This window comes from Nelumbo lutea, chromosome 1 (genome assembly GCF_056320005.1).
Source record: "Nelumbo lutea isolate HS-2025 chromosome 1, American lotus-T2T, whole genome shotgun sequence".
Taxonomy (NCBI): Eukaryota; Viridiplantae; Streptophyta; class Magnoliopsida; order Proteales; family Nelumbonaceae; genus Nelumbo; species Nelumbo lutea.
In genome coordinates, this window is record NC_142684.1 from 114,728,317 (window position 1) to 114,751,750 (window position 23,434).

A 23,434-nucleotide genomic window follows, 5' to 3' on the forward strand; every position below is an offset into this window, starting at 1 on the left:
CTTTTGCAAAGCTTCTTGACAACAACAAGTTTAAAGGCCCAAACTACACCGACTGGTACAGGAACCTTATGATGGTCCTAGCTTCTGAAAAGCTGGACAAAGTGGCAAAGAGTTCTGCCCTGGAGCGTCCGGGCGATAAGGCTTCTGAGACCCGAATGAGAGACTATCAGGAATGGGAGGAGAAAAACTCCCTTGCCCGGTGTTACATCATTGCCTCTTTGGACAACCCAATACAGAAACAGTTCGATCAGATCGAACTTGCCAATGACATATTGGATAGTCTTTGGACGATGTATGAAGAGCATAATTGTTCTACTCAACAAAAGGTCTTGAAATAGTTCATGACCGCACAAATGACCAAGGGTCAACAAGTTCACGACCATTGTTTTCGGATGATGGGATACATCAACGAATTGGAGGCTCTTGGATCTGGGTTGGACCTTGTGACCTAGATAGATGCTATCCTTAATTCTTTGCCTCATTCTTTCAATCCGTTCATCATGAACTATAACATAGACGAGTTGAATGTCAGCTTGCAAGAGCTCATGAACATGTTGCAAAGAGCCGAAGAACTTATTAGAAAGAATGAGCCTGTAGCTATGCTTGTTGAAGCTAGCAAAACAGACAAGAGAAAAAGAAAGGCAAAGAAGACTCAGAAGAAAGACACTAAGGGTAAGAAGCAGAAGAAAGACAAAGTATCGGATGCCTATCAAATCGTTTGACTTCGAGTAGAATCCAGATGAACCCTGTGTTTACAGGAAGTACAGTGGAGATAAGGTTACCTTCTTGGTTCTGTATGTAGATGACATTCTACTTATTGGGAATGATGTAGGAATATTGACTACGGTAAAAGTATGGCTTTCACAGCAATTCTCCATGAAAGATCTTGGAGAAACCTCCTATATACTGGGTCTTTGACTCTATAGAGATAGATCGAAACGGATAATAGGATTATCCCAATCTGCCTACATTGACAAAATAGTCAAAAGATACAACATGGAAAACTCAAAGAAAGGAAATGTTGCTTTCAGGCACGGAGTCACTCTCCAAGAAGATGTATCCCAAGACTTCTGAGGAGATTGATGGCATGAAAGACGTTCCCTATGTCTCTGCCGTAGGAAGCATCATGTATGTCATGCTGTGCACTCGTCCTGACATTACTCAGGCAGTGAGTGTAGTAAGCAGATTTCAGCCCAACCCAAGGTAGGAGCACTGGACTTCTGTGAAAAACATACTTAAGTACCTTCGAAGGACAAAAGAGTTTTGTCTAGTATTCCATGGTAACTCACTATAGATCCAAGGGTATACAGATGTCGATTTTCAGTCGGATCCAGATGATAGAAAGTCTACATCTGGGTATGTTTTCACGATAGGATCATGTGCTGTTTGCTAGAAAAGCAGTAAACATGGGTCAACTGCAAACTTCACGACCGAGGCTGAGTACATTGCCGCAAGTGAGGCTGCCAAAAAAGCCATGTTGATGAAGAAGTTCATTCACGAGTTGGGAGTAGTTCCGTCCAGCACATCACCCATCCCATTGTTGTGTGACAACAATGGAGCGATTACTCAAGCTAAGGAGCCACGAGCCCACTCGAAGTCGAAACACATCGAGAGGAAGTACTATGTACTAAGGGAGATTGTTGGTAGAGGGGACGTCCTGATTTAGAAGGTAGCGTCAGCAGAAAATGTAGCAGACCCATTGACAAAACCACAATCACAGAAAGTGTTTGAGAAACACGTGGAAAGCATGAGACTCTAACTAGTACCTAATTGAACCTAAGTGCAAGTGGGAGCTGTTAGACAGTTTTGTATGCCTTAGCTTCAATCAAAATGATGTACTTTATGAGTTTATTGTAAATGAATAAAAGTGCATATTTGATTCATGTTCCTTTGGTATGTTTCTGTGTAATACCCTTAAACTGGACACTTAATGAGACTCGTGTTAGTTTTGAATGTTCACAGCCAGTGGGTCGGTCTAGGGAGACCTATCCTGATAAGGTTGACACTGTGGTGCCACCAAGTCGGTTGGGGTGACTTGTCTCAACTGTCGGAGTGAGACCCTAGGCACATACAATGTAGGATTAATTGAATCTTTGAACTGGACCAGATTTCCAGTATTGCCCTGAACCTTGGAGATTGATGGGCAAAACTGGAAAGTTACACCCGACCCCTAGACTCGATTATGATACTGCACTAGGTGTCGGATTGGGCTGTCTTTGATGTACCAATCAATGAGATCCTTATCGGGGGTCAAAACCTGGGTATGTTGGGATAGCCTGAGAATTCATCTGAGTGAGTGATCATAGTGACAGGATCAGCCCCTTTGTCGGACAAAGGTAATGATCGGGGATGCACTCTCACTAATGGAAACCAAGACTACCGGCAGCCGATTTCAATCATTGAGATTTGTTTTGCAAAAATATATTTTATATGAGATATAAAAGTATATATATTATGGTTTCGAAATGATTTGCAAAAGGTTTTAATTCTCGGGATCCATATAAGCAAAGAGTGCAACACTGTTCCTTGTAGCCGAGGGAGAGGTCCTCTCTTGTTGGGCAGTGTATGATCATCATGGGCTGAGAGGTTAAGTGTAAGACCATTGAGGATAATACCTGATGGGATAATCTTGCATCTACCCGCAGTCCCTGAGTGTTACAAGGTGGTTTGGTTCAGGGACCACTTAGGGTAAGTGTTGGGCCCATAGAGACCATGATTAGGGGGTGCACTGTCCATAACAGTGTATTCGGCTAGGCCTTGTAACAAAGGCTGAGCCGAACCCATGTGGCTGATGTGTAGATCAATGTTAGGGTCCCACGCCATACAAAAAAACCCAACTGGGCAACAGTTTTGAATGCTAAATGAATACATAACCTTAAATGGGCCTTAAGCCCATTTTGAATTGGGTTAATTTGATTAGTCACTTAAGGGGCGAATTCTAAGATGGATCAGCTGATAGGATTGGGCCCAGACCCTATCCACTTAGAGAGTCCAAGATCTAAATAAGATTTAGATCTAGAAGCCTCCTAATTAGATTAGGAAATGGCTGATCTAATCTGTAGATAAGATAAGGGTTATCCCTTATCACTTAAGGGGACTTCTAATCCAAATATGATTTGGGTTAGCAACTCCTAATGGGATTAGGACTAATCCCTTTGAGATTATAAAAGGAGGAGGGGGCGGCAGCTTTTATGCAATGCAATCCTTAGATACATGTCTTCAGAGCTAAGATTAGTAGAAGAGAGAATTCTGCACCCTGCAAATACTCTCTTATCGCCTCCTTCCTGTAGCCACCACCTCCAGTAGTTCGATCTCCAATTCTTGGGAGAAATCAAGATTTGATCTTGATACCAATCTTTTGGAGAAAATATTGGTTGGAGTTGTATTCACAGGCCATCCAGTTGATTCTTGCGAAGGGTCAAGTTCTTTTGGAAGAACACTGTTGATTCTGCTCCACCCTGCACTGCGTCATGTTCAGTGGGAGCAGATTTTGGATCCTTCTTTGGGTGTGAAAACCTCCATTGGGAGATACTGTTTCTCCGTATCAGGTATTATCTCTCCCTACTCCTTTTGATTCAGATCTGGTTCAGTTTATGATTCAAGAATGATCCTTGAAAATATGATTTTCTAAATAGGGAATTCGATTCCCAGTTGAAAGAAGAGAGATTTTTGAAATTTGCCCCCTTATTCTTCAATCTTTGGGCGTCCATGTGATGGATAACCTATCCCTTCACACCCATCTATGGGGCGAATCTGAGATTAATGTTATTAAAAGGATTGGGCTTTTGACCTTATCCACTCTGGGAGATCAAATTCAAACCAGATTTGAATCTAGTAACCTCCTGATAAGATCAGGAGTAAACTAACTTAATCTGTAGATAAGATTAAGATAATCCACTATCCAAATATTGATTTGGATTGGGATAACTTCTAATTGGGAGGTTTTCTTAATCAAGAAGAAAGGAGGAGAAAACTAATTCGAAAATATCAGATTTCAAACCAAGTTTTTTTCAGTAAGGGAAGAAAGCCTTCTGGGTACAGAGATCAGATCTCACAAAACTCCAGAGAGAAGAAGAGTTGTTCAGCCATCTTCGTCCTAGTAGTTCTCCTCCAACCACTGCCAACCCCTCTTGGAAGATTCGATCTTTGCAAAAGAAAGAAGTCAAGAAATCAGTTCTTGACATCAATCTTGCAGAAAAGATTGAAAAGGATTCGGTGTTCAGAGTTTCCAGTGGGTTCTTGCGAAGGATCCAGTGTGTAGGACGCACCCTGTTGGTTCTGTTCCATCCACAGCTGTGTCATCTTCAACAGGAGCGGATCTTGGTGTCTTCTTTGGGCGTGAACACCAACTTTGGGAGATACTGTTTCTCTAGATTAGGTATAATCCCCCCTTTTTCTCTTGGTTCAGATCTGGTTCGATTATGGTTCAAGTAGAATCCTTGAATATTGTATTCTAAATTTAGGGAATATGATTCCCAGAGGTAGGAAAATTTTTGAAATTCGCCCACCCATTTCGCACCCTTCATGGCGTCCATTAGATGGATCCTACCATTCTTTCAAAAATGCTTCCTCATAATTGATTCCCTCTCTCTAGTGTACCCTTTCGCCACAAGACAAAACTTGTAGGTGTCAACCTTACCATCGGGGCCCTTCTTCTTCTTATAGATCTATTTACAATCAATTGTTTTTACCCCAGGGGGCGGATCTACTAGAGTCCATACTCCATTGATCTCCATTGAGTCTATCTCAGCTCTCATGACATCTACCCACTTCAAGGGATCTATGTCCAACATAGCTTTCGTATAAGTCATGGGATCCTCCTCACTGGTCATGGCTTTCACAAAGTAACTTTCTTTACCCAAAAGGCAAAGAACTCATTGAGCTCCTATAAATAAATTCGTGGGAGGCAAAGAACTCATTGAGCTCACCATGAAAATATTCTTTTGCATTGTCGATTGGAAGATCTGTATTTCAACATGGAATTGCGTAAATACCATCCTCTAGAAGTCTTTCACAATCTTTGGAACTTCATCTCAACTATGCATAGGGAATACTCATGTACAGCAAGAGAAGTTATCAATCAATGTGATAAAGTACTTATATCCGCCCTCAAAGATTATAGTAATAGGCCCCCATACATCAGAATACACAACATGAAAATGAACACTTGATCTTTTATTATTTGAGTGAAAAGTTGTTCTACATTGTTTGCTCAACTGACACATTTAATACTGAGCATGACTTAAATAAAACCAGAAACAAAGACTTTACTATTTCAAAAGAAACATGATTTAACCAACTATGCAACAAAAAAAATTGACTCTTATTTGATTGACTATATGAATCTGAGGATGACACTGAGAGACCAGCTTTGTTGTCGAGAATGTAGAGACCATCCACTGGTTCGCCTCTACCAATCGTCTTCCCAGAAGTTAGATCCTGAAAAACACATGAACCAAGAAAAAATGTTACACTACAGTTTAAAGAGTTTGTGATACTACTGATTGAAAGAAAATTTATAGGAAGTTGAGGGACATGCAATACACAATTCATGTTAAGGCCATGGAGAAGAGATATTGATCCTTGGCCTGCAATGGAGGAGAATAATCCATCTGCAAGCCTCACTTTATCCCTTCCTGACAAAAGGCTATAAGCCTGAAACAAGTTCGGCTTACCGGTCATGTGGTTAGAGGCCCCTGAGTCAATGATCCAAGGGGAACCAGTGGTAGTAGTGATGTGGAATGTAGAAGCCGCATTACCTGATGTAGATGCAAATGAAGAAGGAGTACCAGTGATTGAACTATCCATCTATTGCAAAGTCCTACCATACGACTCCAAGTGGTCTCTGAAGGAATTCATGATATCTTCCTTGGGGTCAGAATTAGTTTGGTGGTTCCGGGTAGTACCAGCAACCTGAGTATCTTGGGTTGCCACATGTGTTGCATTATGTGCTGTGTTCATCTTCTTCTGACCTTGCCCTTTACCCTGTTCTTGGTTCTTCACTGCCCACTTGGGTTTCCCGTGAATGTCCAACATGTGTCACGTGTATGTCGTGAGCGCCGACAGTGGGTACAAAACAACTTGTCTTTATCATCAGCCTTCTTGGTGTCACTTTTCTTCCCCATGTTGTTATTACTCATTGCAGCCAATGCAACTTGTTGCTCCCCCTCGGTTGTAACCATCACACTCCACCTACTTTCTTCAGATTGAACAAGGGAATATACCTCATGAACCGACAACAACTCTTTACTTCCTAAGATCTGAACTCTCAAGGGTTCATAGATAGGGTTCAGTTCCAACAAGAACGCAAACACACGCTGCTGAGAAACCAGCTTCCTGTAGGTCTTAGCATCATCATCATGTTTTCACTCTATAGCCTGATAATGATTCAATTCTTTCCATATGGAAGTAAGGGCTGAATAATAGGTAGACAAACTACAATTTCCCTGTTTATAGGTTAAAGATTCAGCTTGCAACTGGTAAACCTTGGCATAATGCCTTTGCTCAGAATAGGTGGTTTTAGCATGTTTCCAAATCTCATTAACGGTGTCTGCCCACATAAAGTTCTTCTTCACATCAGGTTCCATGGCTGTAAGGAGCCAAGACATCACCATACTGTTTTTTGGTCCCACCTATCATGTTCAGCTGTCTCACTCTTGGGTTCTTTCACCCTTCCATTTATGTAACCAGCTTTTCCCCTTGCTATAACATAAAGTTTTACACTTTTAGCCCACTCCAGGTAGTTTATACCATTTAGAGGGGTAATGGGCATGGGAAACATCATGTTTTCACTTCCCATACCAGCTGTGTTGTGGGTTGGTGTAACCCCCAATGAAGTTGAATCATAGTTTGCCATAGAGTAGTGCTGAATTAGACCAAATCCCACACAGCTACACAACAGCAACAATCAGAATACCAACCCCCAAGAAATCTACTTCTAGAATGTAGAAAAATAAAGAACTGCTAAAATCAACTCAATGATGGTTCAGCCATTAAAACAGCCAGTAATCAGTCCAGCACCAGCCGTTAGAATAGTATACTAGCAGTTCGACTACAGCACATGCAATCTAACAGTCCAGCATCTAAACGAAGGTATAAAACCAAAAAAGTAAGGCCTTCACACCATTGGTCATAGAAAAACACAAGAACGCATACCCTGTCCAGCACCTGTACGAAGGTGCCAACCCAGAAATTAAACTCACAGCATCGAACAGATAAGGAAAGGAGTCTTTACTGCATCGCCCTTCTTCTGCTAGGGTCTCCTTGATGCTACGACCAAGGAAGAACCCAAAGGAAGAGCCACAAGTGGCCTGCTAGGGTTTCTCTGTCTTCCACGTCCAAGAAATCAAAGAAGAAAGAGGATGAAGCAGGTTCAGATGGGAGAAACAGGTTTTTTATGGCCCAGAACCTTGCTCTGATACCATGTAATCATTCATGGAGAGAGAGAGATGAGAGAGAAAGAGAAGAGAAGAGGAAGATATGATTGAGAGACACGAACAAAAAACTATTCTGGTTGCTGCTAGTTTAGTTACTTATATTAACTTAATATAAAGGAATGGGAGATTACAAGTATGCCCCTGGTGGCACTCCCTAGTAACAAAATAATAAAAAAGAAAGAAACTAACTGACTGACAACATCTTAGGCTGACAGCACACTAACAACAACTGTAAAATAACAATTAAATAATCCTTGCAACAATCTGCAAACCAAGTTGCTAGTGAAGGGCCGCAACATTCTGAAAATCAAGTTCCTCATGCATTATTTTCTCTATTGACCGTCTGAATAGGTTACTATTCTTTATGTTTTTCTTTTCTTCAATCCTCAATTCTCCTATCTTATTGAGTTTGTAATTTGGATCTATACGAATATCAGCATACTTAGCACCCAACTTCTTGGTTTCTTTTGGCAAGTGCACCACATTTTAGTTGAGAAACAAATATCCTCTTCTTGGATACTTTGAGGTAGTACCCAAGTGGTCTGAGATCCTTATCTCAAAATCTTTTGCAAGGAAATACTTTAGCTTTTGAATCTCCTTTTGATTATTTTCAGTGATGAAAATGCCTATTGCATTGGCAAAATATTTTGCAAGTAAATCCTATGTTTTTAATGACTTTTCTAAACCTCCCAAACCAAGTGTGAAGTAATTCCTTTGGCCACTAAATTGTTCTTAAGCTTAAATGCATTCACCTCATTTCCTGTTTAGGTCAAATTAAGAGGAAGGTGCATAAAAATGGCATCTTCAATCCATAATGAGAGATATAGAAGGCCTATAAGGAATATTCAAGGAATAAGGGGGAATCAAGAGGTTCAAACCATCTTTGAGTAAAGTGTCCACTGGAAAGCATTTGGGTAATCTAGTTTGTATGGTCTGAACACAAACAATAGACAGAGCCAACCAACGTTTTGAAAAATGACCCAGAAACGGAACCATTCTGGCCACCAGTTTCTGGGTCAACGGTCAAAAACCATTGAACGGGTCAACGGTTTGTTGACTTTTTCAACATTTTTTACCAGATTCCAGGTTTGGGGTACAACAAACCCGGTTTCCTGGATGGTCCCGGGCAAATGGTCCGACCATCCGAGTCAACGGCAGTTCGAAAACGTTGGAGACAACACATCCAAAGACACAAACAGGCATAGGAAACAAAGATGATTAAAGATGTAAGAGATGTTACAGGGCCTTCAGGTCTATTACCCTTGGAGGTGTTGGTTAGTCCAGTTAATAAATCTTGGAGGAGTCGAAGTGTAAATCTAAGATTGAACCTCACCTTGGTCATGCCTACTACTGATTATAAACAGGTGACTTTGTTAGACAGTTTTGTATGCCCTTAGCTCCAATTAAAATTGATGTACTTTATGAGTTTATTGTAAATGATTAAAAGTACATATTTGATTCATGTTCCCTTGGTATGTTTCTGTGTATTACCCTTAAACTGGACACTTATTGAGACTCGTGTTAGTTTTGAATGTTCACAGCCAGTGGGTCGGTCTGGGGAGACCTATCCTGACAAGGCTGACACTGTGGTGCCACCAAGTCGGTTGGGGTGGCTTATGTCAGCTACCGGGGTGAGACCCTAGGCACATACAGTGTGGGATTAATTGAATCTTTGAACTGGACCAGATTTCCAGTATTGCCCTGGACCTTGGAGATTGATGGGCAAAACTGGAAAGTTTCACCCAATCCCTAGACTCGATTATGATACTGCACTAGGTGTCGGATCGGGGTGTCTTTGATGTACCAATCAATGAGATCCTTAGCAGGGGTCAAAACCTGGGTATGTTGGGACAATCCGAGAATTCATCTGAGTGGGTGATCATAGTGACAGGATCAGCCCCTTTGTCGGACAAAGGTAATGATCGGGGATGCACTCTCACTGTTGGAAACCAAGACTGCCGGCAGCCGATTTCAACCGTTGAAATTTGTTTTGCAAAATATATTTTATATGAGATATAAAAGTATATATATTATGGTTTCTAAAATGTTTGCAAAAGGGTTTTAATTCCCAGGATCCATATAAGTGGAGAGTGCAACACTGTTCCTTGCAGCCGAGGGAGAGGTCCTCTCTTGTCGGGCAATGTATGATCATTATGGGATGAGAGGTTAAGTGTAAGACCATTGAGGATAATGCCTGATGGGCTAATCTTGCATCTGCCCACAGTCCCTGGGTGTTACAAGGTGGCTTGGCCCAAGGACCACTTAGGGTAAGTGTTGGGCCCATAGAGCCCATTTGATGGGTTTCAGGGGGTGCACTGTCTTTAACAGTGTATTCGACCAGGCCTTGTAACAAAGGCTGGGCCGAACCCATGTGGCTGATGTGTAGATCAATGCTTGGGTCCCACGCCATACAAGGAAGCCCAACTGGGCAGCAGTTAGGAAGGTTAAGTGAGCACATAAGCTTAATGGGCCTAAAGCCCATTTCGAACTGGGCTATTAATTTAGTTAATTAAAGGGGCGAATTCTGAGATGGATTAGCAGTTAGGATAGGGTCTTAATCCTATCCACTCAGAGAGTCCAGATCTGAATCACATTCAGATCTAGAAACCTCCTAATAAGATTAGGATAAAGCTAATCTAATCTGCAGATAAGATAAGGGTTTATCCTTATCATTAGAAGAGAAAGCTGATCCAAATATGATTTGGATAAGCACCTCCTAATGGGATTAGGAGCTGATCTTTTCAAGTTAACAAAAGGAAGGAGGGGGCGACAGCCTTGAGAGAGACAAAGAAACACATCAGATCCTCTTTAGTGCTGAAATCAAGAAGAGAGAATTCTGCACCCTGCGAATACTCTCTTGCCGCCTCCCTGCTCTTGCCGCCCTGTTTGCCAGTTCGATCTCCAGCTGTGGGAGAAGTCAAGATTGGATCTTGACATCAATTCTTTGAGAAATGATTGAAATGGGAGTTGTGTTCACGTTCCATCCTGCTGTTTCTTGCGAAGGACAGAGTTCTTGGGGAAGAACACTGCTGATTCTGCTCCATCCTGCGCTGCGCCATCTTTAGTGGGAACAGTCTTTGGATCCTTCCTTGGGCGTGAACACCTTCGTTGGGAGATATTACTTCTCCGTATCAGGTATTATTCTCTCCCATTCCTTTTGGTTCAGATCCGGTTCAGTTTAAGGTTCAAGATTGATCCTTGAAAATATGATTTTCTAAATAGGGAATGTGATTCCCAGTTGAAGGGAGAGAAAAAATTTTTGAAATTCACCCCTTATTCCACAATCTTTGGGCATCCATGGGATGGATCTCTCATTCCCTTCAGACTTGCTCTTAAAGAAATGAAAATCCCAAAGAACTCCTTTGGTCATGTTTTATAAATAAGAGTTCATGGGCTATTTTCCTTTCCAAGTTTCATGTAGTTATACAAAATTTGGAAGTGAGGGTTCAACAAAAGAAGTGCAAATTCTTTTGCTGATGCTCTTGCCAAACAAGGGGTGGATAAAGATCAGTTGTTTTGGGCTCAGTTGTAAAAAGAAGTTATGTTGGGTTGGGGAGATATAAGCGGGTTTATCTCTCTCTGCTTTTGTTTCTTTATTGTACTCTTGTAATTTGTTTCAAATTTTAATGATTTTTTCAGTTACCTATCAAAAAAGAAAAAAAAAAAAAACAGATGACAATTCTTATATTCAACCAACTTCGTACTATGAAGAAGTGAATGAAAAAAAAAATTACTTTGAGATGTACATTTATTTGGACAATTAACAGAACTAAATTGCTAACTTTCAGAACAAATTGGCAGAACTGCAATTTCACCCTTAAAATGTAACAGTTAAATAATTTTCAGCAGTCAGTTATAAAATTGGCAGACCTTGACACTTCATTATGGATCTGTGGGATCTGGCTTCGATGATGTATTTGAGGGATCTAAGAAAAGTGAAAACATTATTTATTATTTCTGTTTTTGTAGTTATCATAAAACTTAAGTTTCTATTGATACAACTGAAAAATAAAGCCAAAGCCTAGTAAACATACTATTTTAAATGGACATTGAAGAGGTCTCAGACCTGTGAACCGCAAAAAAAGGTTTCAGAAGCTTGGTGGGTAATATTTAATTTTTAAAATTGTAATTTTTTCTTAATAATCCCAGTTAATACTGTGTGGTGTAAGGGTGTGCCCACAAAGGTGGCATTTTTTGTCTGGACAGCCTACTTGAACAGGATTTTAACTAGAGATAATCTGGAAAAGAAGGGTATGCTGCTGGACACAACTGTTTGTGTGCTTCGTCAGAGTCATACTGAGTCAGTCAACCATCTTCTACTTCACTGTGGTTTCTCCTGTGAGGTTTGGAATAAGGTCAGGAACTTGTTTGAGGTGAACAAGTTGTTCCCCTGAACCAGTCGCAGAGTTTGTGAAGAGTTGGAAAGTCAAAGGCTTCACTAAAGAGAGAAAGTTGGCTTGGAACCTGACTCCAGCTGCAGTTTTCTGGTGCATCTGGCAGGAGAGAAATGCAAGGATCTTCAAGAACAAACACAGCTCTTCTGACAGAAAGTTATGGGAAAAATATTTTCTTGGTTAGCAGTAAACAATGTATTTTAGGAAAGAAATTTTAGTTCCTTTCTTGCTGTTGGGAATCTTTTTGTAAATCAGGATTTGGGGGTATAGTTCTGCTGATTGCAGTTTTTTGTAAATCCCTGTGTACAGCTCCTTGTTGTACATGTTTTTTTTTTTTTGTCACATGAATATTTCACATTACCTGTTGCAAAAAAAATGGTAATTATTGAACAAAAACAAATAAACCAGTGCAAACCATTTTAGTGAATTGGAATAAATTTTTTGTGCCACCCACCAAACAGCACAGGTTGTTAATGATGCCACAATCTAATTATTCAAAACAATTTGATTTTAATACTTGGAGCAAATTAATGGGCATGTGATTTCTTTATGTTGATATGATGTTTTCTCTTTCCCGTTTGCAGTTGCGGCTTCCACCTGAAGTGGGATCTGCTTTGCTAGAGCAAGTGATGAGTCTGACAGCAGAGAAACTCCAGAGCAGCGGCAACAAGTGATTCAGCTCCAACAAATGCTCCATTGAGTTCACGAAGATGCTCTTTCTGGAATGTCTTATCAGTTGGCCTCAAATGAAATAATTATGATCAGTGATCCTCCCTTTCCTTTTGGACCTTGGCTAGTCATCAGTTTACCAAGATGCTCTTTCTGGAATGTCTTATCAGTTGGCCTCCAATGAAATAGTTATGATCAGTGATCCTCCCTTTCCTTTTGGGCCTTGGCTAGTCATCAGTGGTTATGTAACCATAATGAGATTGTTAATAGCAGCTGCGGTAGAGAATTGAAAAATATAGAAGTTCTAGATTCTGTTCTGAGGGAAGGCTCAAATTTCTGGGCCTACAGATTGACTTAGCTGCAATTTTGAACAACCCCTATCATTTCCATACATGAGATGAAGTTTAATAAGACCTATATTGTTAATTTATTTTGTAGCATGCCCTTATCTGCGTTGCACTTTTACAAGGCATATTCATAGCCTTTTCCCTTTTTTTAAAATGAAAGACACCATCTCCATTTGTAAACTTATCCTCTTTCATAGAAGTACTCTTTATGTAGTAGGAACTAGGAAATAGAGTAGTAACTAGATTTGGGATCTTGCTGAAGACACTGTTAGTTTTGGGTTTTGATACAATACTCGGATTATAATCGGATTGGTATTTGTTTTGGTCGTTCACTCATTCTGAACTGACTGTATGTGGCTTTAAATTGAACCAAATGGCGAAACCAGATTCATATAGCCAAGCCCATATGGTTGGGAATTTGGACAAGGCTGGGATGATGATGATATATTTGTTAGACAGTTATGCCCTTAGCTCCAATCAGATTGATGTATGTTTTGACATTTATTGTAAATGAATAAAGTACATAATTGATTCATGTTTCTGTGGTGTGTTTCTGTGTAATACCCTTAAACTGGACACTTATGAGACTTGTGTTAGTTTAAAATGTTCACAGCCATTGGATAGATCTGGGGAGATTTATCCTAGCAAGGCTGACACTGATGTGCCGCCAAGTTGGTTGGGGTGGCTTGGCTCAGCTACCAGGGTGAGAACTGAAGTACATGTAGTGTGGGTTTTCTTGAAACCCTAAACCGGACCAAATTCCAGTATTGCCCTGGACCTTGGAGACAGATGGGAAAAACTGGAATGTTACACCTAACCCCTAGACTCAATTATGACATTGCACTAGGTGTCGGATTGGGCTGTCTTTGATATGTCAATCAGTGAGATCCTTAGAGGGGGTCAAAACCTGGGTATGTTGGGACAGTCCAAGAATTCATCTGAGTGGGTGATCATAGTGACAGGATCAGCCTCTTTGTCGGATAAAGTGAATGATCGGGGATGCATTCTCTCTGATGGAAACCTAAATTGTCGGTAGTTAATTTCAAACGTTGAGATTTGTTTTCACAAAATATATTTATATAGACATATACATATATATAATATGGTTTCAAAATGTTTGCAAAAGGTTTTAATTCCCGGGATCCATGTGAGTAGAGATTGCAACACTGTTCCTTGCAGTCGAGGGAGAGGTCCTCTCTTGTCGGGCAGTGTTTGATCATTACCGCTAGTGGCTGTCACCCCTTTTGTGTTCCTCTCTTTGCTAGAAAGGAACAACTCCATCAGACGCCGTAGGTCCCTGACTTCGTCCTTGATTTCCTGTACTTCCGAGGTGGTCTCCATGAGCCGGTGCTCGAGTTCATGGACCCTGGACGGCAGCTACTCCAGATCACTCATGACGCCTTGCTCTGATACCAAAATGTTATGGTCCCAGGCGTAGAATCTCGTCACGGGTCGGTCCACGGGGGGAACCTCTAGTTTTCCCTTGCCCCTCCCTTTGCGTGCAGACCCATGGCAACCTAAGGGGTGATTTGTCCAAGAGATCACCCTAAGGCTATATTTGGTTTGAAGGAAAAAGTAGAGAAATGAAGGAAAAGGCAAGGAAACCTACATAAAATTTGTAAAGATTTCCTATACATTTTCCTTCATTTCCCTATCTTTTCCTTCAAATCAAACATAACCTAACTCTCCTTTACTCTTCTCTTTGACTGAAATTTTTGGATGCCTTTATTCAATAATAGTGGCTCCTTAAATAGGAGATTACAAGAGTCCTACTCTTAGGGAGACTCCTTGCTGAATAGGGAGACCTCCAACTCTATCTTGATAACATAAGATAAGTCTCTCTTAATCCTAATCTAATAAGATAAGATAATCTAATCTACTAACTTAATAAGATAAGAATAACAAGATAGTCTAATCTAATCTTCTGAATGGATGCCGAATTGGATAGGATGAGAACACCGGATCATTGCTGCTGCTGCTCCCAATACACGTCCACATCAAAAACCTGAGACAGAGCACTATGTATGTGTGGTTTCTTTCTTGGGCAAAGCAGGAAAAATGTGTGAGGCCAAGGGGTTCATTGATCAGATGCCAATTAAACCAGTAGAAAATAACTTGCAATGTTGAAATGGGGAAATATGCTGCAGAAATAGCAATCTCAAGTGATCCAAATGAAAGAGGATCCTATGTTCTACTTTTAAATATTTTTGCATCTAGAGGAATATGGGATGATGTGAAGGGAGAGGATGGACTGCAAAGGGTTGGTGAAGGAACCAGCCCATAATTGGATCGAAATACATAGTAAGATTCATGTGTTTATTGCAAGAGATAAAGCTCATAGCCAAGCTGGTTTGATTTATTCAATACTGGACAGGTTGACCAAACAGATCAAAGGGGTTGGCTATAGTCCTGATACCTCTACAATTTTGATGGATGATTAAGGAAAGTGATTTCCATGGTCCAACAAAAAATCTGAAAATTTTGATTTGATTGATACAAGAATATCAAGTTGGTTGGATTGACTTTGCTGCACGGCCTCTCCAAAAGAAACCTCAACTGATTTTGATTGGTAATTAAGATGAAACCATCTTAGTTGATTCAAGTGAACATTTGTGGGATTTATGTCCTGACAGCCTAACCAGGTGCAATTGTGACAGTCTTATGACTCTTATCTGAATGAAGGCAAGGGTACAGCTTAATTCTTGCCTGTGGTGGTTGATGTACAAGAGCCTTGGGATTGAACAGTCTCTCATAAATAATGCAAAATATAGAAAATTTATAGTCATCCATATCTGCAACAACTAGAAAACAATTGCCAGTCACAGAACAAAGTAAAAACATCACCAAATATTTCCCTTCGAAGAGTTGGTCTGCCGTTGGAGGAGAGGAAGAAGAGATCATAAAATATTTTATATTTACTTATCATCATCATCTAAACCTTGTCCCAACCATATGGGGTTGGTTACATGTATGATGTATCTTGTTCTGCCATTCCATTCTGTTCAATGGCATATCCATTGTTAAATTATGGGGACCCTTAAATCATTTCTCATTATTTAGCCTAGTCCTTTCACTTCTTAGTTCTGCAAACTACTTTATAATCTCTCTCTCTCTCTCCCCCCCCCCCCCTCTCTCTCTATCAATATTCTTTCTTCATGAACATGTGATAGGCGATTTTCTTGCTAATCATATTCTTCAATTGTCCAAGTGGAAAGATGAAAAATGCTAAGGATGCACATGTTACAAATCTAGTAGACCAGGTTAGCCTGGTCTACTGTCAAAAAAGTAAGGAGAATCAAATAAGATGAAGTAGATATTTTTGGATTTCAAGACTTTCATTATGATCATATTGGCCATAGAAGCATTTGAGAAAAGTTTTACCACTCTTTCAGCATACATGCTTGTTGAACCTACTTCCTTGGAGGTTCTTATTACCAATCTCCAAAGAAAACTTGGAGAGAAATCATGCTCTTGCTTCTTGCTTCTTTTCCAAAGGGATCAAATTTAAATTTTGATATTCAAAGAATGTTTCAAGCTCCCTACTTGAAGGACGTGTGAACCCAGGGCCACTTTTTGGCTCCCAAGCTCATCTACGACACTCAAATCCTTGCAAACATCCACGTTGAACTTGACCAATTCTTCACTCTGGGCTGTCAGGAAAACCTTCTTAAATCCGAGCAAATGCTTTTTAGGGGCATTGTGTACTGATGGAGGAGTGTTGAACAGGAGAACTGTATGGCTTCCACTCCTCCTTCCCATGTTCCTAACTCTTAAATGAATCTTAAAAGCTAGGTTTTGACAACTCCCTTCAAAGAGATCAATAGATTTGCATCTCTGGGAGTGACAAATGTGACCTTCCTCCAAGGGAACTGATACCAGTTTAGGTGCCCGGACAAGGTAATGGTTGAATTGAGAGTAGCTCAGGCCATCACCAAATGAGTATATAGTTTCACCTGTGTAAAACCGATAGGTTCTGCCAGGGTACCCAGTGGCCGGATCTGATCTCATGTTCATGTTTGTCATGGGGACCTTGTCTGCAAACTCTTGTGGGTACCATGTCATGGGTAATCTTCCACCTGATGAACAAGAAAAAAAGGCAAATTAGTTCTGAAATTACACAATTCTGATAAACAGAGTTGTAATGGATTCTGGAATAGAATTCTGGTCTGGGGCTTGTCTAGCAAACTAGTAATCAATACCAAAGTCGACAAATCAGAGCTCGCTTACTAGGATTATAATATCCAAAGATCACATCTGATAAAGCGGCTCCTCCAGCTTCACCGGGGTAACCAACCCAAAGAATGCTCGTGATTTTGTCATTGCCTTTGGCAAATGAGATATCCATGCCTCCCCCAGACATGATAACAAGAATTACGGGTCCCTTGGATACATTTGCAACTTCTGTTACCAGAAGTGCCTGCTGGCCAGGGAGATGAAGGTCGACTCTGTCACGACTCTCTGCCTCGATGGATTGATCAGCGCCCATTACTAAAACTGTGGCATCTGCTTGGGCGGCTATTTTCTTGGCATCATCTAGTTGTACACTGCCGCATGCCACATTGGGACAGCCCGGCTGATAGAGAGTCGGAACTGAGGCTGTGAGGCCTTGCAGAGGAGTAGTATATTTGCATGGAGTGCCTGGCAAAACAAACTATAGCGTCAATGGATGCTTTAGAAGGTCTAGCGCTTAAGAATTATATAACATAATTCAGTTACCTTCATAGTTCCCGATCATGGTTTTTGTCACATTGGCATTGGGTCCGATCACTGCCAAGGATTTGATGGCTGTGGGTGACAATGGCAATGAACCCGCACTGTTCTTGAGCAAGACAATCCCTTGCCTCGCAGCTTCACGGGCCAGCTCCTGGTTCTTTGGGGTGCAGACATCCTTGGGGCCGAGTTTCCCATAGAGTTGCTTACTTGGGTCACCATCAAAGAAGCCCAGTCGCATGAGAGTGCCAAAGTTGTTGCTGATTGCCTTATTGACGGCATACTCATCAAGCAGCCCAGCTTTCACTGCAGCCTCGGTATGTTGCCCCAGGAAAGATCCACAGTTGAGATCCAACCCTGTTGAGACCAGCAAATTAATGCACACTTTTGAGTCATGAACAGAAACAATAGCTCAGAAGAAGTCCCTGTATGAAGAATGAAAAGGTGGATGGTGTGGCTTCACCTATCTCTTAACAACTGGGCACGACGACCATTAATTAGATTGATCTGATCTTGGTTGGGCCCCTCTTAGAGATCAAACTGATCAGATGATCCGACATGATTGATCATCGTCGACCATTATTAATCTAAGAAGGGAAATGCAATTACCTGCCAATATAGTCTTAGCAGCGGCTTCCTCTGGGGTCTTGGTGTAGTGCTGATTGTTGTAAAGTACGTCCACTGAATCACAATCCGAAACGATGTATCTGCAGCAGCAGGAGAGGCAGAACAGAAGCAGCCCAACAAAATCACAATGTCAGGAAAGCAATAGCAAGGGAGCATTAAAACTTTTTTTTTTTTTTTTTTACTTTTCAAATTTGAAACTACAGATGGTGATGCATGTGAAGCTGCAGTTTATTCTTAAACTGGGTTCCTCTGTAAAAATCACATTGTATGATCATTGATGATTAATCAAATAATCCTTTCGAGCAGCAAGATTAATTGTTCTGGGCTACTTAATATGAGCAACAATGTAGCACTTTAGACATTGATCCGATGGAGGCCCAGTAGACATTTTTGTTACGTGGGTGAATGATGGCCAGTACAGTAGAGCATGTGGTCATGTATTTGTTTTGTTCCCTAACAGTTGAAGACCCACATGGGCAAGAAGACCCACTGCTTTCCTATATCATATATAGAATTATGGATCTAAATCATCTTGCCAAGGTACAGGATTCTAAACAATGGGATTAAGAATTTAAGATAGCCAAAATGCTAAACACATTCAGGAGGATCAAGGAAAAGAGAAGAGACCCATTTAATTTCCATTCTCCTCTAACGACACCGGCGAGAAGATCCGGGTCTGCGCAGGTCGGTATCCCATTTACTTGGTTATAAGAGCACATGACACTAGCAACATTCCCATCAATGACACAGCTCTTGAAGGGGGGTTGAAATGTATCATCCAGGTCTTGTTTAGTAACCTACAAGCAAATTCATAGACAAAAAGAGTGAAGGACTGTTTACTATCTATCTCTTTCTTTGTATAGCAATGAAATGAAGACAACCAAAAGAAAACTAGTACGACTAAAACCACAGTTTGATTACTACCTGAGCATTGAAGTGATAGCGGTCGACCCCCTCCCATGCATCCACATCATATGCTGTGTAATGCTTGCAGCAAGCAGCAACTTTAAGCCGACTGGGGTCTCCGTCATCGCTTTGCTGCAAGCCTTGAACATAACCTGCTGCATATTTGCTGGAGAGCAGAGGATCTTCACCTGGAGTCTCTTGGCCTCTTCCCCATCTGGGGTCTCGGAATATGTTGACGTTTGGACTCCAGTAAGTTAGCCCAGCTAGGCCCACATTGTACATGGCTCTAGCTTCCGTAGACACCATCTGCAGATGTATATCTCAAAGTTGATTTGGCTTGAAAACTACTTTGACATAGAATGATATAACTCTATAATCAGCCAACTACAGAGAATTCATTCATGAAGAGAAAGAAAGGTTCAAATAAATTGGGTCTTTTTGTTGGGTGGACAACAAGATCTACCAAAATGAACAGCTCAATATTTGCTTTTGAAGCTTACCCCTACCCATAGGGCTGTAGCCTGTAGTAGGGATCTCGGGTTGGATTTGAATTTAATCCAAGCCCACTTGATTGTCTTTAGTTTAAAATAAAGAAAAACTAAAGAAGTTGAAAATGTTAATTACTAAATCTATATAAATATTTTAGTTGGACCGGATGTTGGATCGGGTTTTCCCAGACCCGGTGCCCTAAACTGCTCCCACCTACTATTCAGATACTCATCAAATGCTTGAGGGGCCTAGGGTACTGCGAAAGACCCACACACACACAATCAAGAGATGCATGGACAAGAGAAATTAATAGATATGTATCCTACTTAACAAACATTATACATGAGAACATTAATTTCTTATCAATTCAGTATTTGAGAACATTAATTTCTTATCATTTAATACTTTGATTTTCACCTTCTAGTTGATTGGGATGCTCTGTAGACTACAGAAGTAATAAATGTTATCAGTGACTAGAGAAAGAACTAATTCCAAAGATTAATCAAAAGTGACTAATTAGACACGGTACATTTTAGCATTTACAATTGTTAATGGGTCGGATCTATTGATAGAATCAAACCGACTGAACCAATTATATAAATTCGGGTGTTGTGTATGTGCCCCGATTAAACAATTGGGTCGGAACCAGTTTTTGCTGTTCCGAATCAATTATATAGTTTGTATTGGTTTCTTGTTTTTTTTTTATAATCTTTGTTATATTTTTTTTAAAAGGATACATTTCATAGAGAGCATATAATATTACTTTTGTTAAAACACTTGTTTATCTTTACATACACAAGTTATTATTTTACTGTCATCTTTATTAAAATTATAGTAGCAAAAATGAATTTCTAAGTTGTTATTAATAGGGCTGGCAACAGGTCAGTTTTGTGATGCTCAATTAATAATTGGGTTGATTCTGGTTCTTTCTTTTTCCAAACGGATTCAAACCTGAACTAGTTATTTTGTAAATATAATATAATTCTAATTCTTTTGTAATTTTTATTATATTTTATGTATAAACGTGTAAATTTGAAAGATAATATATAAGCTAATTTTGATTAAAAATACTTAATTTATTAATATATAAATAATTTATTATTTTACTGACATTTTTATTAAAACTATTTTATAAAAATACTAAGTTGTAATTTTTTAAATAATTATATTTGTCAATATAATTGGGTCTAACCTGATTATCCCAACCAATCAAGAGATGGCTCGTTCATGTATTAATTGGTTTGTTCCAGCAGTGACGCAGAATCAAATCCTACAACCACCGCTTTGGGAAGAAAAAGGGTCAAGGGGAGGTTTAGTGGTGCATAGCATGCACCGAATCCCAATTATTAATCGGTATGATTCTGAGTCCAAGGTTTTTTCGTGATTGAACTGTAAATTTAGCCTCGGATCAATCTACACTACTTGTGATGAAGTTGAGATCTTTCTAACCTAGCTTTTATAATCTCACCTACTTGTATTATAAATGATTTGTCCGAATCCATTCTCTTGTCAGAATTCTCTCATTGGGTAAGGAAAAGAGAAGAAAACAATAGAAACAACCTACTTTCTTTTTCTTCCCAGACTTGAGTTGGTTAATACTTATGTTTTTGTAATTATAGGGTTGAGAGTTTGTTTCGAGAGATTGATGTACTCGGATTAGGCGGGTTATGTCGTCCCCTGTATTATTTCATTTATATTGATATTATTGATAAAATTTTTAAGGTGGCCATCCCTCTGGCTCGAGTAAAATTTGGGGATTTAAAAAAACAAAAAAAAAAGAACAATCACTCCACAAAATTTGACCTGCAAATCATGCTCATATTTTTCTTTTTCATTCCATCTTTTATGTTGTTAGGTTTGAGGATCTGAAAAGGTAGGAAAATAAAGAGAAAAGTAGGAAAACTTATACAAGTTTTATAAAGGTTTCTTTACCTTTTTTCTTTTTTTTCCGTACTTTTTTCTTCAAACCAAACACAGCTTAAATTCATAATTACAACAAAATTAAGCTAAATATATGAAGTGTTCAATGCAACTAGAAGATTAGGCTGAACAGCTAGGCCCCGTTGATATATATATAACATCCCCTCTTTTTTCTGTCCACCCTGTATATGAACAGTTGTAGCACATCCTTTTCACCTGCCTTATAAAAAAGCAGTAAAAAGCAACTAGTTGCTTCCTGATTTCTCAAGGGTATTTTTTTCCCATCAACTTGGTAGTGGAATTATTTTATTCTCCTCAGTAAATTTTCCCCCTTTTAGGAAAACAGTACATTAAATACCACCTTTATTAGTTTAGTAAATAGTAATTGGCTGAGATTCTTCTCATAAATTTAGTTTAGGAAAAAAATATATAAACTTTTGAAGATATAATTCAAGACTATGTGGCCCTCCACATGCAAACTAGTAATAATCAGATCAAGTTCAGTTGGAAAAACAGAACACGGTTCAGACTAACAAATGAAGATCATGACAATGAATGAAAGATTCAGTATCAACTCCACTCAAATACTGGTTCTGGGATTTACCAGTTATAGTGTAAATCCAATCCCATGTTTGAATTCAAATCTAAAACATATTCCCTTGAAGTACTACTTCAGAAGCAAGTACATTCTTCTCAACATTGCAGAAATTTTAAACTAAAGTCTGAATTAGCTTAGTTACTTATAAACCCATGTCTGGCATTCAAAATTCTGAGAACAGAAGGGAAAACATATTGAAAAGAAAAATGAAAAGAGCAAAAACTAAACTAGGAGCCTATCTTCTCCGTACCAAACAGAATTACTCGGTAAACTAATAGAAAAAAACATCTCCAACCCACATTTGAATCAAACCCAGGGTCCATTTTCACCCAAACGATCAAGAATCAAGATCAGAAATGAAGAGTAGGATGAGACTTACCTTTCCAATGTCCTCAAACAGAGACGTGTTAAACGAAGCTGCAGTTAGAATGACCTGAGGAAAGCTTGTAGCACCAGGGACTGCATTTGAGAAATGGGTGCCAGGACCCACGTAAGATACTCCATGTAAAGCTTCAGACCACCACCCATAGCTCGGAATTCCCAGCCTATTCACTGCCCCAGCTTTACTCACCAAGAAAGTAATCTTTTCCTGCAATGTAAGCCTCTCCACTAGATCATTTACTCTTGCAGCAATGTCCAATGAAGTATTACAGAACCCAAAGGCAGCCAAGCTGGGATTCTTGCCAACATCACAGGCGAAAACTGGAGATTGGCCTGAGGCCCCTTTGGAGCCCAGGAGAAAAAGAATGCAGAGCTGAAGAAGGAACACTAAGAAAGCAGAAGTTTCAGCTCTGTTTCCTCCAGAATCCATGGCTCCTTTGTGTTGCAAGGCTCCAATGGAGGAGGAGGAGGAGGAGATTAGTGGGTATGGTTTCGTTTTCAATATATAGAGCAAATATATTTATATCAATATAAGGCAAATTGTTTGTTTTCAGCCCGTGAGCAAAGAGGTGAAGCTGACTCTGAAACTCCATTTAATGGTTATTACAGAAAAGAGTGAGGAAAAAGACAGATAGGGCGAGAAAATCTAGCTTTCAGAAATTCATTGGCTTTTGAGTCCGTAGAGAACTGAAGATAAATTTTTGTTTCTATGTTCTTTCTATTTCCTTCATTACGAGTATTTGGAGAGACTCTACTCAGAGAGAGAGGAGGTCGGTTTTCTCGGGACTGGAGATATTGGATTTATTCGTGCTTTCTACTGTTTTTCACTTTCACATGAAAGATGGAATGGTTGATTCCATCATGCACAGGTTCCCTTTTTAAATCTTATCATTTCCAACAAAATTATGATGGTGGAGTCCACCTAATAACAGGCAGATATGCCCATTAACACTAATG

At 39.8% G+C, this 23,434-nt stretch overlaps 1 protein-coding gene across 1 annotated transcript; it reads right to left on the bottom strand.

Moving 5' to 3' along the window:
* Positions 1–16,162: 16,162 nt before the first annotated feature.
* On the bottom strand, positions 16,163–23,373 carry LOC148876915 (beta-xylosidase/alpha-L-arabinofuranosidase 2-like). Its single transcript, XM_088978307.1, has 7 exons — positions 22,476–23,373; positions 19,108–19,395; positions 18,811–18,980; positions 18,166–18,263; positions 17,563–17,913; positions 17,074–17,484; positions 16,163–16,922 (listed from the first exon to the last, which is right to left on the bottom strand). The coding sequence occupies exons 1-7, from the start codon at positions 22,905–22,907 to the stop codon at positions 16,351–16,353; spliced, it is 2,322 nt and encodes a 773-aa protein (XP_088834433.1). The 5' UTR covers positions 22,908–23,373; the 3' UTR covers positions 16,163–16,350.
* Between the last annotated feature and the right edge of the window lie 61 nt (positions 23,374–23,434).